The following is a 14,683-nucleotide window of genomic DNA, read 5'->3' as shown; positions in this document are numbered from 1 at the left end:
TTCTTTGGAGTAATAACGACACTACTGCCATCATAGTTAGCTAAATAGTTATTGTTATTGTTATAATAAACTTGATACTACACTAAAATACAGGTAAAACAGTCTACACACCACACAGTAATTAAACAACAGCTAAATATCTCAGTATATACAGTAATGTTGTACAATTAACAAGATATAATGAATATAAGATGTCCTATCTTGGTAAAAGATGATCTATCCCCTTGAGAAGGAGTAAGACTTCATTAGTGTACATCAAAGTCCATCTCACTATAAATAGAACAGTAAAAACACTAATATACAGCAGTTAAAACAGTATTGTACTGTATTTTACTTTACCTAATTGTACATGTTCAGTAATACAGTAAAACTCATGCTTATGAGTTATACATATACAATGCTATATACAGTTGCAATGGATGAGGTAAGCCTCGGAAAGGCCAGGATTGAGTACAACAAGTCCCCAATGATAGTGAAAGACGGCCCCGTCGCTCAAAGACATCAAGAGAGAAGGTCTTTTAGTCAAGATCAAAATTCTTGATCGCGGTCCATGGATACTCCATCTCCAATATGGGAGGTGCCAAATTAAAGTAGGCGTGTCCTACCAGTAGTGGGTGTGCACTACAAGACAAGAAGGCATTCCATCTCTGTCCCTCTCTCTAATGGCAGTGTCCACTGATAGAGTCGCTGATCTTCATGTGATTAGAGTATTACTAGTCAATGGAGACTCCCGCAGTGTTAGACTGGATGAGAACACTGATGTGGCAGTGAGACTGACTCTAGCATAAGATCAGTAATCTTTGATCCTCCCCTAGGATATAGTCTATTATATACTGAGTAGACTAAGAGCTAACTTAGAGGTGGCCCCTCACTTGTTTAGTATATTGTTAGAACACACTGTCTCTGGAGAATATCACTGGCTTAGCTCAGGATACAGTGTCCTAGACCTCATTACTTCACACTGTGGGTCAAGACCACTTCATGAATGGAGGTATTGTACTCACTGTTGTGTGTGTATGTTTGATGTTGTTTGTTGTTTTGAATGTTGTCTGTTGTTGCATTTAGCAATAATCTACCTTGTGTTTGTGTTAATAATAATTATTATTATTATATTTTAGTTTTTCATTAAAAATACGTGTGTTACCAAAGACCCCCCAGCACCTGTTTACACAGGACCCAGTGGCTTTCTCATATTATTATGACCAGGTGTTGTTACTAATAATAGAACCACTTGTTACTAATAATAGATACTTCATTCTTACCTCGAGGATGACAGTATAGCAGTTGATAATGACACTGCCTTGAGGTTAGGTTGTCTAGAAATGAGGAGGTTCTTTAGGGACATGTCACAGACTGCCCTCAAGAAGAAGGAGAACATTAACATGCTGGAGTATGCCCACTGGTAATTTTTAGTTTCATTTCTTTATCTGTTTAGGAAAGAATATGGTTTTGAAAAGTTCTTCAAGAAGTCGTTTTTGCAGTCAGCTCGTAGCAAGGTATTGCCTGCTATTACTAATATTGTTCGTTTTTCATTTATTATAGAAAAAGAATTTATCAAAAATGATACAATCAACTTTTCAACAATACGAAAGCCTTACTAGTGATGGCTGCATTTTTCAGTTCTTTGCAATTTTGGGACGTTTTAATCCTCTGGACATTGACAAGTTTCATAATTGTGCCATTGGAGTATGTTACTTATCATCATCATCATTATTATTATTATTATTATTATTATTATTATTATTATTATTATTATTATTATTATTATTATTATTATCGTTATTTCAATAGGAGGAGTCCAGTACTCCATTAACTACTGTAGTGTTTGTTGGTCCAAACTGTGAAGTTGAATATCAAATTGAAGCCACTGGAGAAGTATTTGTACTATTGTGTTTATTTTCATTATTTATGTTTCTACAGAGAAAGTTCTTGGTATCGTTTAATGATATTCATGGTATAGTTTATGAGCCAGAGCTAGCTACAAGAGGAAAGGTTACTTTAGAACTGAAGACCAGTTCGGTGAGTGTAGTAGGACAAACTTATCTTGAATCAGCTCATAGCAACAATGTATGTGTCAGAAAATATAAAAAAACTGTGAAGTTGCTCCTAACACAATTTTGATAAACTTTGCCAAAGATACAATTACTAGCTTCTTTCTACTCCCCATTGTGTACTTGTTACATTCTGAGCTGATTTGATTACAATAAATACGATTGTGATTACACTCCTTGTTCTAATTAAAGCCCATAGTAATACGGACTGCTCAATTAATAACAGCAGTTCATCTCTCCACGCTGATTGATGGATACTGTCAGGTTTATACTACACTGCCTCATTCAAGACTCTCCAATGGAATGGGTAATAGCAAACCACTCTAGATAATGATATTTATTACTAGCAGCAAGGGGAGCACCTGTTGAACCTCCTGCATCAATTATGGCTCCAAATTTACCAGTTGAATTCACCAAATCAGGTAATACTATCAGCAAGAGTGGGTGTTATTAATGATTGGTGGGTGTGGTAGATAGTAGGTGTGGCCTCTAATGTTTTGGTAGTTTATGGTCCTGAGTAGAAATTAGTGTAGTAAACCCATTCATGATGTCTGTCCGCTGGGTTGATTCTTTCATGAAATTCATTTCTTCTTCTTCTGGCGGTGACAGTACTGGAGGAGGAGTCCCTAGGGATAAGAAGAGAAGAGGTAGAAGACACAGAGAAGGAACCTCTGGCAGTGGAGGCCGTCGTGGGCCACTGCAGTACGCTGATTCCTTTATATTCGTACCATCGAATGAAGAATCAGCCCAGAGGAGGAGTAGGGCTAACACTGATGCCTCGGGACTCTACAGTTTATTGAAGAACAGACACTCTACAGTACAGGACACACCAGTGGACCATCTACCAGTAGACCAGTCTCCTCTACCAGTAGACCAGTCCCCAGTGGACCGTTGTTCTCTCCTGGCCCATGGTCCCACTCCAGTATACCAGCGACTGGACAGTGTGTCTGGTCCTTCTTTAACTGTACAACCAGTGATAAGACAGACTGCTTCCTGTACTGATATTAATGATCATAAAGATGGTTCTTCACTGCTGGAGGAGGACCAGTGGAATAAAGGAGGGGTCCCTGTTCCTTACAATCCTGCTAGTATTGGTAATAGACATTGCTTTAGTGAGGATGATATTAATAATGCTAGTTCAGGTAGAATGCACAGTCTATTAATAATTATTAATTAGTCTATTTATATATTTATTTATTTGTTACAATTCCAGATGATGATGATTATGCTCACGTGAAGGATCCTGACAGACTAATGAAGTCTTTGGGTCGTCCGCTGAGTCCGACTGATATAATGTTAGCCGACAGACTGGGAGAGGGTCAGTTTGGAGATGTCCATAAAGGAATCCTATACCCTGATGTGAGTATACATGTACCTAATGTTGTGTAATCTTTTATTATTGTTGTTGTTTAGACTACTGAGGAGGTAGCTGTGGCAGTTAAAACTTGTAAGCCAGACTCAGCTCCAGAGGAAAGAGTCAAGTTCCTCCAGGAAGCTGGTAATTGTTATTGACAGTCACAACAACTCATCTAAGCATTGTTGTATTCTTTCTCTAGCTATCATGAAGCAATTCAATCATCCTCACATTGTCAAGTTGTTTGGTGTCGTGACTCAAGGTCTGAGGACATATATAGTAATGGAATTAGCACCGTTGGGGCAGGTGAGAAGTGTAACCTATTGATCCTGTTTAATGATACATGCTATAATCATTACAATAATGATATGTATTCAATGTAGCTGAGACAGTATCTATTACTAAATGGTGAATCCATCAGTCAAGATATTCTCTTGAATTATATTAAGCAGTTGTGCTCTGCCATGGTCCATTTAGAATCAAAGAATTATGTTCATCGTGACATAGCAGCTCGCAATATTCTCTTACTCTCTCCTGACAAGATTAAACTGTCAGACTTTGGCCTATCCCGTTGGCTTGAAGAAGCTGATTTCTATGTCGGTGAGTTACTCTTGGCAATGGACTAATAAATATTATTAATGAATTTACAACATTATCATTCGCTAGCATCTCGAGGTAAACTACCAATCAAATGGATGGCCCCAGAAAGCATCAACTTCAGAAGATTCACTGGCTCAAGTGATGTCTGGATGTTTGGTGTTTGCTGCTGGGAGATATTAATGAGGGGGGTGAAGCCATTCATGAGCATCAAGAATGATGAGGTCATTGGTAAACTGGAGAGAGGAGAGAGACTACCACTACCTCCCGACTGTCCTCCATCTTTATTCAATATAATGAACCACTGCTGGCAGTATGAGCCGGAGGAGAGACCGTCATTCACTGACATTGAACAGCAACTATGGTAACATTCTTTACATGTTTCTAATACCAAACCATTAATATTTATAATGCCAATAATTCTATTATTCTTATTATATTTATTATTATTATATTATTATTATTATTTATTTATTATTATTATTTATTTATTATTATTATTTATTTATTATTAGTGTTATTCTGGAGCAAGAAAAGCATTTCAATGCTCTTGCTGTCTCAGGCCGTATCCGTGGTTACGAAGTACCTGACCGCCCACATGTTCCAATAGGACGAGTTCCTTCTGGTGGAGCCCACAGGCCCCCTCATGACAGACCCCCTCATGAAAGGCCCCCTCATGACAGACCCCCTCCAGTTACTGAGAGACTAGGTGGTACTGAAGGGCCAGTAGGTACTTATAGATCGGATGATGGTTCTACTGAAGGACCTCCTCTTCCTCCAAGGTCAGTACTGAATAGACCACTCCCTCCGGAACCAACCAGGAAGACACGTACTAACGGTAAGAACAACAGTGGGTCCAATTAATATTCATTGGTGGGTGTGGTCTGTTAATTAGGTTCAGACTCTACAGTTGATCCTTATCTAGTGACTACACTACCAGGACGAGGAGCCACACCTCCTCCAGCTAGAGGGGCCACTCCTCCTATAGTGACCACACCCCCATTGGCTCAGGTTGTCAGTCCTGGTGTCTCTGAGAGGTGTTTCTCTCCTGTACCGCCCCCGGCAATAATTAGACAACAACAAAAGACGAGGGGCAGTTACTATGACAACGAGGAACAGCAGCCCGGTTCCGATGGGTACTATTCAACTGTATACTCTGGTAATATTGAAGAAGATTCTATAAATAGAAACGTTAGAGATCCTTCACCGTACGAAGACCCAGAGGAAGTGGGTGTGGCTTCAGGTGGAGGAGGTGTGGCCTCAGAAGAGGAGGAGGAGGAGGATGATGATTCTGTATTGGAAGAGTTGTTAGCCTGTACTACTGGAGTGGTCCAGTCCATTGTGGAGCTGAGCACCAAATTACCTGCTGCTAGACCGGGGGACTATGTTGACCTTGTCAAAGTATGAGCATTACCTCTTGTGACCATAAAATTAATTTATTATTATTATTATTATTGTTATTACTGATAGGGTGTTGGTGTTTCTTTGAGACAGTTGTTGGTCAAAGTTGATTCATCACTTGATATGATTCCTGAACACACTCACTCCAAAGTAACTATCAATAATTTGGTCTAGGTCTCCTTAAGTCTCCTTTTGAAATTAGTCTAGATTTAACAATGATACAATGCTTACTGTACTTCTTTGTAGGTTAAAATGGCTCACAAAGTCTTGTCTTCTGACATGACTCAACTGGTAAAGTCAATGAAGGAGTTACAGGAGAATTACCAGTCCTTCCTCTTGGATCATTATCAGAAGCAGATGCTCCAATCAGCGAACATCATAGCAGTCAATTCAAAGCACCTGCTGGAAGCATTCTCTCAGGCGAGGAGGTCACGACGTCACAAGAGATGACACCCTCACCTCTAATTCAAGGACACTGTTTTAGAGTTCGTGGGTTCAATATTTTGTCTTCAGATTTTATTATTTCAAAACACATAATAATAACAACAACAATAATGATAATAAATTATTGTTCATTTAGTATTAATAAAGCTCAGCTAGTGTATCTTAATTTTATTGTTAACAAAAGGAAAGTAAATAAGCTTTGTAATGTGTGAAAAGGCAGAACAACAACAATTAATTATAATTATTAATTATTTAAGGAGCAGCCCCTTGGCCACTGCTAGGATCACATTCCAATAAACGTACGATTGATGGATCGGTTTTAGCTCCTTCAATAAACTCCTAGTGTACAAGTAGCAATAAAATGATAATAAATAATGATTTATTGGAGTAACATCACTAGGAGTACATCAATTGCCAAATTCCATTCATATTATGCCATTGTGTACATAACATTCTGTTACACGGCACACATACATACAGTACACATACAGTGTGTGTGTGTGTGTGCTAGACTTACTGCTAGTGACAGCTTCCCATCTTTATTAGTGTCCATTTGTCTAAAGATTTTGTCAGTTCTTTTTTGTGGTGTGCTTTCGTCCTCAGGCATCTTCATGACAGTGCCGACCATTTTATATATTGCCTGCAATATTACAACATAATATTGTTTTTAATGTAAAAGGAAGTTGCTAAATAAACAGGATGAGTAGCCTGACATACACTAACTAACCTGTACAATCTCAAGCATTTCTTCCTTAGTGATCGACCCGTCCCCATCAAGGTCATACATGTTGAAGGCCCACTTGAGCTTCTCATCGAGTGAGCCTCTGCTGGTCACTGAGAGGGCACATATGAACTCACGAAAGTCAATGCTCCCGTCTACAATTAAAGAGACACTTGACACGCTAATGATTACGATACTGTCTGTACCTCCGTTTGAGTCAAAGGTTCGGAAAACGTGTTCAGCAAATTTCGAGGCGTCTCCATGAGGAAAGAAATTAGAATAAATGACTTTAAATTCGTCAACACTTAAATGACCGTTTGGACAATCCTGCAAACAAACAAACAAACAAAGAAATGAGTAAATATTATAATGAAAAGGATTGTGAATACCTTTAAGAATCCCTTGTACCACTCCTGTACCTCCTCCTCATCAAACTGAGTGTTACTCACCAGATCCTGGACCACCTCAGGACGTAATTTACTGTTAGTCTTGCCCATCCTGTTCAAGGGGGAAGGAGAGGTAATGTGGCAGCATTAGAATATTAACAGATATGACTTGCTAATAGTGCTATCCTCACTTGGAGATGGTGGGAAGAGAGAGAACCCAAACACAAAATGGGAGGAGGTGGAACAAAGAGAGCGAGGATTACCTACAAGAGGTAGCAACACTACCAGCAGAAGAGAAGAACTGAATACCAGGAAGATAGAAGCTCGGATAGAAGATAGGCTAGTGCCGAATACCAATTTAATATCCGGACACGCCCATTACACTGATATCAATATGCAATAGACTAACCACTAATATGGGATCACGTGATAACTTAAGAACTATTGATAACCAGTCACGTGACATCTCATGGTCAGCTCATTGGTCTGGTCCCTTAATGGGAATGGCAGCTTACTATGCAGTGAAAAGAGGAAGAAAAACTGGAATATATCACACCTGGTAACATTAATATTGTATTTATTTTTATTATTATTAATGCAGGAAGGATTGCAGGGAACAGGTTGATGGATTTTCAAGACCAGTCTTTAAGAAATTCCCAACATTAGAAGAAGCAGAATCATTCATTACTGGTCCCAGTAAATATTCTAAAGTGTGTCTATTAATAATCCATTGATACTAGTAACAAGGACACAATACCATCAAACAGGAAGATACAATCCTTATAACAGGGCCAGCCGGTGTGGTACCTCTTCAAGTGGGTATGGCACTTACCCCAGCGAGTCTGGCTCACAGTCGGTTGCTGTACACACAAGTGGACCAATACCAGTTGTCTATTCTGATGGCAGTTGCTATAGAAATGGTAAAACAGGAGCTAGAGCTGGAATAGGAGTATACTGGGAAGAAAATAGTATCTGGTAGGACAATTAATTGATGTTAAACTATTGAATATTTCATCTCAATTTCATTACATTTTTTGATACATGTACAATTGTACATGTACTTATGCTTTGTAGAAAGTTTGAGATGATCCCTACTTAAATTTTTCAGGTTACGGTCATTTTAAGAAAAGCCCAAAATTTCAAAAATACCGAAGGCTATAGTCCATGCTTTTTCCCAAAAATGGCTCCGAAATCACCCAAATTTTTATTACATTTCCTGATACATATACATGTGTTATTAAAAGGAATGTTAGTGAAAGATTGTCAGGCAAGCAAACCAATCAAAGAGCAGAATTACTGGTAATTACTCATTCCTTGATATTGTAATTTTATTATTAATTTTGGCATAGTCTGCTACAAGAGCTATTGAAACTGGAATACGAAGAAAGATGAAGACAATAGAAATAAGAACAGATAGTATGTACACCATTAATGGTAAGATAATGGTAATAATAATAATAATAATGTCAATTAATTACCAGCTGTTACTAAATGGTGTCATAAGTGGAAATTAAATGGGTGGAAGGTAACGGATGGATCTCCTGTTCAAAATAAAGATGAAATAAAGAATATATTGGCATTATCTAAACAAATCAATGTCATTTGGGTAAGTTGCTTGTTATTGTTATTAAATTTATTATTTTCATTGTTTTAGAAACATGTCAAAGGTCATTCTGGTGACCATGGTAATGAGAGAGCTGATGAACTAGCAAGAATTGGATCAGAAAAATAATAACCATAATAATTAACAATTGTAATCACTTATTGTTAAAAGAGAATTCTTATTACATTTTCTCATAATGAATGTACTTTCCATTTATGTAAAAATGGAAGTTTTTCTAAAGCTTGAGTTGATTGTGTCAATTGTGATGTCATATGATGTCATTAATGATTACATCATCATTACATCTCAGTTGCTATGAGTTTAAGGATCAGATAGCAAGAATGCCAGTTCATTCCTTGCCTTGTTATGCTCGTTGTGGTTAGGGAGATATTGTCTCCATTTATATCTTTGTTTATAAAACAGAAAAGCCTATCCTCCAGTAACAGAGCCAGCCTTCTCTTCTCTTGTCTGCTGTTTTACCTCCTGGCTGTTCGTTCTGGTCCCATACTAACAGCAGGAATAGAATCCACTGAACTAACTGGAGGGCCTCTTTCACTATCCTTCCTTCAGTCGCTAGTATTGAATATCAAACACTTCTCAAGATACCCCAGTCTATTATCCGGGTAAGCTCTATTAAATGTTGTTTATCTCCAGCAGTTGGCTCTTGAAGCATTGTTTAATAAACTCGTACCGTGTCTCTTCCTTTCAGATCCAGGAGGAGCATGGGTAGCTGTTGTTCTAAACCAGTGGTTGAGCCTAGCTTCCCAAAAGAGCCAGTAGATACTGGTGTACCCCCTGAGGTAGCTCAAGAAAGACACGAGGAAACAATAGAGCAGCAACAGGAGGAGAAGTTACCAGTTCATTCTCTTGATCCTGAAGGAAGAGTCCGTGGAGCTAGGAAAGGGTCAGTTGATTCAAGTATTGATGAGATAAAGCGAATTAGAGCCACGGACCGAAGGGACAGTACACAATCCACTCCAACTGATAGTTTGATTGTTGAACAAAAGATTCCTCTGGTCAAGTTTCGGGATATCGAGGACTCACTGGCCACTGGTGACCTGGCACTGTTGTACAGGCATGGAGAGAAGCAGCCAAACTACGGGATATTTGTTAATCATGGTGAGTGTGATCCTTACTTCCCTCTGCTGCTAATCAAAGGAAAGACCAAACCGATGCCTCTGTCCTCTTTCAATCCGTCCCAACGTGATGTTAGAGTCATCACCGCAGTCACTAGAATATTCTATGGAGATTATGAGAGAGTTGCTATCCGTAGACTGAAGGCTGGGGAGAAGATTAGCTGCGGTCAGGCTATGGAAGCAGCCACAAAAGTTGAAGAAGAGATTCCATTTACTTCTCAGGAAATAATGTTCATCAATGAAGCAGCAACTGACACTGAGAGGAGCCTCTACACGTGCACCTTTGCCCTCTCTCACGTATACCGGGAGTTAGGGATAATGCTGGCTAATCCAATAGACATTAGACCAGACACATTTGAAGAAGCACTACCTCTAGCATTTCCTATTTATATAAAGCTACCAGCTTATAAACCTGGGCCATTAATTGGAGGAACCCCTCCATTGCTATCACAATTAGTGTAAGTACAGTACTGATGATCCATCAGTAGGTATCATTATTATTATTATTATTATCAATAGTGATGGTATTCGTCATCCTCCAGAGTTTCCCATCAAGACCTATGGTGAGATGAGAGATCAGCTACAAACTGGTGACATTGTGCTCTTCTCTGGAGCGACTAGTTCAGGAGCCCTCATTAAAATATTTGACGGAGCAGTCTTCTCTCATGTGGGCCTAGTAAGAACAATTGATAACCAATTGATAATTAATTATTATTGTACGAGTAGGTATTGCGTCCCAGATATTCCAGTTATGTCTTAGTGTGGGAGTCAAGCACCAATAAAGCAGGTTTGGTAGATGTCGACAGCGGCAGCGTTAGGAAAGGAGTTGAACTCCTTCCATTGAGAAACAAGATATTCTCAGGCTGGTACAATAGGGTAGCCATTAGACGCCTCACAGGTTTAACTAGTGAACAAAGGCAGGAGATATATGAGAAGATGTTACAAGTACAGCATAACCTAATTGAGAGTTGTACCAATTTAATACTAATAATATTGTGATTCTCTGTCTCCTCAGGTCCGTAAAGAGTTGCAAGGTAGACCATATGAGAAGAATCATTTGGAGTTGATAATGTCAGGAATTGACGTTGATGAAGGATACCTTGACTTCCTGAGGACTGACCATGAAGACCTCAGCTCAATATTCTGCAGTGAACTAATAGCACACACTTACCAAGAACTAGGATTGATCAGTGAGTATCAGACTACGTATACCATTCCACTCCACTACTCTACTATTATTATTACCATTATACTAATACTGGGTCTATTAATAGAACACTGGGTCTATTAATAGAACACTGTCACTGGTTCTATTATCTTATTAGATAAGGACAGGTTGTCCAATACATTCACTCCTGATGATTTTGCTAGTCACAGGCACATGACGTTAAACTATGGATCCCTTGAAGAAGAAGTATACATCGACCTCAAGTTTGACTATGACAAAGATCTTTACAAGCAAAGAAGCATATCTGCCAAAGAAGCCATAAATAAATGAATTTAATTATAATAATTATAAAGAACATAATTATCATTAATAATAGGTAACATTTTAACTTTGTTTTAGAGATTGTGTGTATACTGAAAGAAAAAATAATTAATTATTAGCAAAAAATAATAACTAATTATTAATAGTATTGTTAATCTTCTTACAAGACGGACATACAAATTCAGTCATATCCCTCACTTTATTGTTCACTAGATGAACACACATTGAGTGATACCACGTGTCACATGACTGACACATGATCATTAGCGTCCTCCAATCAGATTTGATATAACGACAGACCAAAGGAGGACACTGTTTCTCCTTCTTATTCATGTCATTGGCATATCCAATGATAGGGGAGAGAAATATATCACCTCCTGAAATAATTATAAATGAATAATTTAATATCATTATTAATTCATTACCTGGCCTCTGCTTATTGAGTAGCTGCCTAGTACCAGCTGGTGAAGGAGTGGTGGGTGTGGTCACAGTAACAGAATGGGTTACTAGTTGCATGTTCTCGTGCTGGAGCTGGACAGGCTCAGACACTGCCCCTCCGTTGATAATGTCAGTGCTTTGACTGAAGGTAACTTTACGCTTTTTAGAAGGAGAATAATCTGAAAAATAAATCATAATACCAGGAAATAATAAAGAATTCTCTACTTGTCAATTTTGGCAAATTTTTGGCACAAATCCCTGTACTATAATACAGGGACTTTTGTCCAATTTTGGACCAACTTTAAAAAATCATAAAAAATCTAAAATTGATTGGAATCAGTTCAAACTTTCTACACAACATAAGTACATGTATATGCAACAGAAAATGAAACAAATTCTCTACTTGTCAATAAATTACTTACTTTCCTGAGCTGGAGATTCAACGGTCTTGGCCCCCTTGAGTTGATCAATCTCAGCTTGTAATAAACTAACTTGTGATCTATAGTTCTTGGCAGCTTTGGCCAGTAGCTCATTATGAAGGAGGACACACTCCTTCATGTGTGACGCCATTTCTTTACGACATAAATTAGCTTCACAGCCAGCCCACTTGTACTCACAGGCCACACTCTTCAATGGACACTTCTCCTGCAAGTGGATCTTGAGGATGTCCCTCGGCATGTACACGTTAGGGTCACAGTTGAATGGACACGGACGAGGGAAATAGGAACATGATGAGAAATGTTCCCAAATCTGCGGCAACTCACCCTCCCAGCCACACCCATTACTGGCCATTGCACATTTTACGGGAATACTCAAACGTAAACGAGTTAGTATACGGAGATCAGTAGCTATACTTGACTCTTCCTCTACTTTTGACTCACAGAAAGGACAATCCAGTGAGCTTTGGGCCTTCTCATTCTTATCGGCCATTTTGAAGGAGTTAGGGGGTGTGTCTAGTCGTGAACTGTAATGAAATTATTTCTTACGAATAATTAGGACTGATAAATTTCCGGTATGTATAAAAAGGTGTCACGGACCAACAGAAGCAGACCATCCCGTCCAGAGGAGGCCATCACATCGACCAGGGACTGAGTTAAAGAGGAAGACACACTCTCTCTCGTCCTCTCTCTCTCTCTGCCATCTACAGCTACCATCAATCAGCGGCCATTATGAGTGACGGAGAAGAACAACAGCAAACTGATCAAAGCCGCACAGTGACCAGTGAGAGAGTTGTTAAGTGTTAATATGTTCATTTATTATTCATATTGTTTATTGATTAGCTAATATAATATCAGGGACTGTGAAATGGTTTAACGTTAGAAGTGGCTATGGATTCATCAAGAGGTAACTCACCATAGCAACACACAAACAATAATAATAACAATAATAATACTAATATTTATTATTAGATTTATTACAGTGATGAATAGTTGCTCATTGTTAAAATACTTGTTGTGAATATGTTAGTCCGCCCCTTTTTCTGCCTCTCCTTTATTATCATATTGTGGTCATTGTTGTACATACTCACCTCCTGACAAGCACACCTCCTGAAACTGGAGACACAAGAGATGGGCCCACTTTATTGTAATCACTGGTAGATCTGGAGGGGTGGTTTGGGGGACTTTGGGTCTCCCATATTTGGTCTAGGTTCCTGAAATCTCCCATTTTTCAGCTTTTTATTTAGCCTAGGAGACAATATACATGTACATGGTTTCTGTCTCTGTAGGGATGACACTGGGGATGATATATTTGTTCATCAGACTGCCATCATTAAGAACAACCCCAAGAAATACCTGAGGAGTGTTGGAGATGGGGAAGTGGTTGAGTTTATTGTAATCAAGGGGGCCAAGGGACCTGAAGCTGCTCAAGTCACCGGACCCAATGGGGCACACGTACAGGGGAGCAAATATGCTCGTAAGTTGTGTATGATGTGTTGTTGTTGTTGTTTATTTTTGTTTGTTGTTGACAGCTGATAAAGGTGATTACAACAGGCGGAGGAACAGAAGGAGAGTGCAACAACAGCCAACGGGACAAGACAGCCAAGGGGAAGAAAGGGGACCATCTGATGGTAATTAATAAATTAATGAATAAATGAATTATTTGTTTGTTTGATAGAAAATGAAGACAGTCCTCAGCAGGTCCAGAGGAGGCGTCCACGTGGTCCCCAGCGAAGGAACTACCCACGTAACCTTGGTTACAGGAGGGGACCGCCCCGGGGCCCACCTAGGGGACCACCCCAAGACACAGGGAACCAAGGAGGAGTGAGTGTGGGAGAGACCAGTACTGTATTGTGTGTACATGTACACTGTATTGTACTAGGTCAAATAAAGTATTATTACTATTTATTATACAATTATTATGATAGGGATTTAATAGACGTCCTCCTGGTCGCCGCCCCCCTCGTGGGCCCCCTAGGGAGCAGCCAAGGGAGAGAGAGGGAGAGCCCCCTCAAGCTCAGGGAAGGAACGGGTACAACAGGTCAAGAGTATATCGACCTAGAAGAGTAAGAACAATTAGCCACACCCACTCACTGTATTTTTAATGTAGCCTTATCGTCGTCGAGGGGGCCCCCCCAGGGGACAAGCTAACGGGAGGAATGATGATGGACAGGTAATTAATAATGAATTAATTAATAATGTTATTAATAATAGATACAGTCTGAGGAGCCTCTGAATGAACAGTCTAATAATTATGATGATGGTGAAGAAGAACCACAACAACAACAACAACAATAAACAACAACAAGATAATTAATAATAATACACACATTGTTTGATCAAGAGCAGCTGTTACTAACTGTAGAGAACCAAACACTAGCTACTATTAAGAGTGTGACTAGGAAACCACCTTCCTATTAATTATTATCGTTATTATTATTATTAGGCCGCACCCACACACACACATTATTACACATACTTTGCTGCTCCCATCATCAATTATTAATACAATATTACTGAGAGAGTCTGATCACTGTTAATGTTATTCTTTAAATTATCCATTTTCTTGTGTGCTCGATCGATCAAAATTAATTGATTTTAATCAGTGTAGATGTTTCCGTATATC

General features: G+C 39.0%; 6 protein-coding genes and 1 long non-coding RNA gene across 11 annotated transcripts; 4 read left to right on the top strand and 3 right to left on the bottom strand.

Annotated features, from left to right (window-relative positions):
• LOC109582022 (uncharacterized) lies at positions 1-577 on the bottom strand. Its single transcript, XR_002184867.1, has 2 exons — positions 340-577; positions 1-293 (listed from the first exon to the last, which is right to left on the bottom strand). It is a non-coding gene; the product is annotated as an uncharacterized LOC109582022 (long non-coding RNA).
• A 35-nt stretch (positions 578-612) lies between these two features.
• LOC100633213 (focal adhesion kinase 1-like) lies at positions 613-6,013 on the top strand. Of its 3 annotated transcripts, XM_019996580.1 has the most exons (19): positions 613-767; positions 816-991; positions 1,119-1,206; positions 1,248-1,390; positions 1,436-1,496; positions 1,543-1,686; positions 1,792-1,875; positions 1,921-2,019; positions 2,244-2,358; positions 2,402-2,473; positions 3,265-3,410; positions 3,465-3,549; positions 3,608-3,711; positions 3,789-4,005; positions 4,072-4,366; positions 4,518-4,840; positions 4,898-5,403; positions 5,473-5,553; positions 5,650-6,013. In XM_019996580.1, exons 1-19 carry the CDS (start codon positions 663-665, stop codon positions 5,851-5,853), a joined length of 3,048 nt encoding a protein of 1,015 aa, XP_019852139.1. In that variant the 5' UTR covers positions 613-662; the 3' UTR covers positions 5,854-6,013. The 3 variants fall into 3 exon arrangements, with proteins under 3 accessions (XP_019852139.1, XP_019852141.1, XP_019852140.1); XM_019996582.1 differs by lacking the exons at positions 613-767; positions 816-991; positions 1,119-1,206; ... (5 more) ...; positions 2,244-2,358; positions 2,402-2,473 and adding an exon at positions 2,525-3,145; XM_019996581.1 differs by lacking the exons at positions 613-767; positions 816-991; positions 1,119-1,206; ... (5 more) ...; positions 2,244-2,358; positions 2,402-2,473 and adding an exon at positions 2,525-3,193.
• Positions 5,893-7,362, bottom strand: LOC100631488 (neurocalcin homolog). 2 transcript variants are annotated; one of them, XM_003386649.3, is made up of 6 exons: positions 7,146-7,362; positions 6,958-7,066; positions 6,775-6,895; positions 6,575-6,723; positions 6,365-6,487; positions 5,893-6,186 (listed from the first exon to the last, which is right to left on the bottom strand). In XM_003386649.3, the coding sequence occupies exons 2-6, from the start codon at positions 7,063-7,065 to the stop codon at positions 6,100-6,102; spliced, it is 588 nt and encodes a 195-aa protein (XP_003386697.1). In that variant the 5' UTR covers position 7,066; positions 7,146-7,362; the 3' UTR covers positions 5,893-6,099. The 2 variants fall into 2 exon arrangements, with proteins under 2 accessions (XP_003386697.1, XP_019852150.1); XM_019996591.1 differs by having other exon boundaries at positions 5,894-6,186; positions 7,124-7,290.
• Positions 7,355-8,754, top strand: LOC100633086 (ribonuclease H1-like). The gene is made up of 7 exons (XM_003386661.3): positions 7,355-7,513; positions 7,556-7,650; positions 7,695-7,929; positions 8,199-8,253; positions 8,304-8,388; positions 8,436-8,560; positions 8,609-8,754. Exons 1-7 carry the CDS (start codon positions 7,371-7,373, stop codon positions 8,684-8,686), a joined length of 816 nt encoding a protein of 271 aa, XP_003386709.2. The 5' UTR covers positions 7,355-7,370; the 3' UTR covers positions 8,687-8,754.
• A 101-nt stretch (positions 8,755-8,855) lies between these two features.
• On the top strand, positions 8,856-11,311 carry LOC100632958 (uncharacterized). Its single transcript, XM_003386660.3, has 6 exons — positions 8,856-9,180; positions 9,267-10,151; positions 10,213-10,369; positions 10,420-10,638; positions 10,709-10,883; positions 11,019-11,311. Exons 1-6 carry the CDS (start codon positions 8,924-8,926, stop codon positions 11,189-11,191), a joined length of 1,866 nt encoding a protein of 621 aa, XP_003386708.1. The 5' UTR covers positions 8,856-8,923; the 3' UTR covers positions 11,192-11,311.
• On the bottom strand, positions 11,193-12,595 carry LOC109582030 (uncharacterized). The gene is made up of 3 exons (XM_019996586.1): positions 12,043-12,595; positions 11,608-11,799; positions 11,193-11,559 (listed from the first exon to the last, which is right to left on the bottom strand). The coding sequence occupies exons 1-3, from the start codon at positions 12,548-12,550 to the stop codon at positions 11,315-11,317; spliced, it is 945 nt and encodes a 314-aa protein (XP_019852145.1). The 5' UTR covers positions 12,551-12,595; the 3' UTR covers positions 11,193-11,314.
• Positions 12,596-12,639: 44 nt separating this feature from the next.
• On the top strand, positions 12,640-14,645 carry LOC100642142 (nuclease-sensitive element-binding protein 1-like). 2 transcript variants are annotated; one of them, XM_019996587.1, is made up of 8 exons: positions 12,640-12,841; positions 12,901-12,964; positions 13,347-13,534; positions 13,590-13,688; positions 13,736-13,881; positions 13,986-14,123; positions 14,168-14,230; positions 14,278-14,645. In XM_019996587.1, exons 1-8 carry the CDS (start codon positions 12,790-12,792, stop codon positions 14,353-14,355), a joined length of 828 nt encoding a protein of 275 aa, XP_019852146.1. In that variant the 5' UTR covers positions 12,640-12,789; the 3' UTR covers positions 14,356-14,645. The 2 variants fall into 2 exon arrangements, with proteins under 2 accessions (XP_019852146.1, XP_003386696.1); XM_003386648.3 differs by having other exon boundaries at positions 14,272-14,645.
• Positions 14,646-14,683: the final 38 nt, after the last annotated feature.

This window comes from Amphimedon queenslandica, unplaced genomic scaffold (assembly GCF_000090795.2).
Source record: "Amphimedon queenslandica unplaced genomic scaffold, v1.1 AMPQUscaffold_13405, whole genome shotgun sequence".
Classification (NCBI taxonomy): Eukaryota; Metazoa; Porifera; class Demospongiae; order Haplosclerida; family Niphatidae; genus Amphimedon; species Amphimedon queenslandica.
Note: the sequence above shows the minus strand (reverse complement) of the source record. Positions and strands in the feature narration are given on the sequence as shown.

What these genes read in the sequence shown, in the direction of transcription:
- LOC100633213 (XM_019996580.1), top strand. Translation starts at nt 663, where the DNA reads ATGGCAGTGTCCACTGATAGAGTCGCTGATCTTCATGTGATTAGAGTA. An exon ending in AGACCACTTCATGAATGGAG is followed by an intron (nt 992 to 1,118) that starts GTATTGTACTCA and finishes ATTATATTTTAG; the next exon opens with TTTTTCATTAAAAATACGTG. An exon ending in TAGAACTGAAGACCAGTTCG is followed by an intron (nt 2,020 to 2,243) that starts GTGAGTGTAGTA and finishes TTCTAATTAAAG; the next exon opens with CCCATAGTAATACGGACTGC.
- LOC100631488 (XM_003386649.3), bottom strand. Translation starts at nt 7,065, where the DNA reads ATGGGCAAGACTAACAGTAAATTACGTCCTGAGGTGGTCCAGGATCTG. An exon ending in GGTACAAGGGATTCTTAAAG is followed by an intron (nt 6,896 to 6,957) that starts GTATTCACAATC and finishes GTTTGTTTGCAG; the next exon opens with GATTGTCCAAACGGTCATTT. An exon ending in AACCTTTGACTCAAACGGAG is followed by an intron (nt 6,724 to 6,774) that starts GTACAGACAGTA and finishes CTTTAATTGTAG; the next exon opens with ACGGGAGCATTGACTTTCGT.
- LOC100632958 (XM_003386660.3), top strand. Translation starts at nt 8,924, where the DNA reads ATGCTCGTTGTGGTTAGGGAGATATTGTCTCCATTTATATCTTTGTTT. An exon ending in TACCCCAGTCTATTATCCGG is followed by an intron (nt 9,181 to 9,266) that starts GTAAGCTCTATT and finishes TCTTCCTTTCAG; the next exon opens with ATCCAGGAGGAGCATGGGTA. An exon ending in TCTTCTCTCATGTGGGCCTA is followed by an intron (nt 10,370 to 10,419) that starts GTAAGAACAATT and finishes TTGTACGAGTAG; the next exon opens with GTATTGCGTCCCAGATATTC.
- LOC100633086 (XM_003386661.3), top strand. Translation starts at nt 7,371, where the DNA reads ATGGGATCACGTGATAACTTAAGAACTATTGATAACCAGTCACGTGAC. An exon ending in ACTGGAATATATCACACCTG is followed by an intron (nt 7,514 to 7,555) that starts GTAACATTAATA and finishes TTATTAATGCAG; the next exon opens with GAAGGATTGCAGGGAACAGG. An exon ending in TAGTATGTACACCATTAATG is followed by an intron (nt 8,389 to 8,435) that starts GTAAGATAATGG and finishes ATTAATTACCAG; the next exon opens with CTGTTACTAAATGGTGTCAT.
- LOC100642142 (XM_003386648.3), top strand. Translation starts at nt 12,790, where the DNA reads ATGAGTGACGGAGAAGAACAACAGCAAACTGATCAAAGCCGCACAGTG. An exon ending in TCAAAGCCGCACAGTGACCA is followed by an intron (nt 12,842 to 12,900) that starts GTGAGAGAGTTG and finishes TTTATTGATTAG; the next exon opens with CTAATATAATATCAGGGACT. An exon ending in ACACAGGGAACCAAGGAGGA is followed by an intron (nt 13,882 to 13,985) that starts GTGAGTGTGGGA and finishes TTATTATGATAG; the next exon opens with GGATTTAATAGACGTCCTCC.
- LOC109582030 (XM_019996586.1), bottom strand. Translation starts at nt 12,550, where the DNA reads ATGGCCGATAAGAATGAGAAGGCCCAAAGCTCACTGGATTGTCCTTTC. An exon ending in TGAATCTCCAGCTCAGGAAA is followed by an intron (nt 11,800 to 12,042) that starts GTAAGTAATTTA and finishes TTTATTTTTCAG; the next exon opens with ATTATTCTCCTTCTAAAAAG. An exon ending in ACTCAATAAGCAGAGGCCAG is followed by an intron (nt 11,560 to 11,607) that starts GTAATGAATTAA and finishes TAATTATTTCAG; the next exon opens with GAGGTGATATATTTCTCTCC.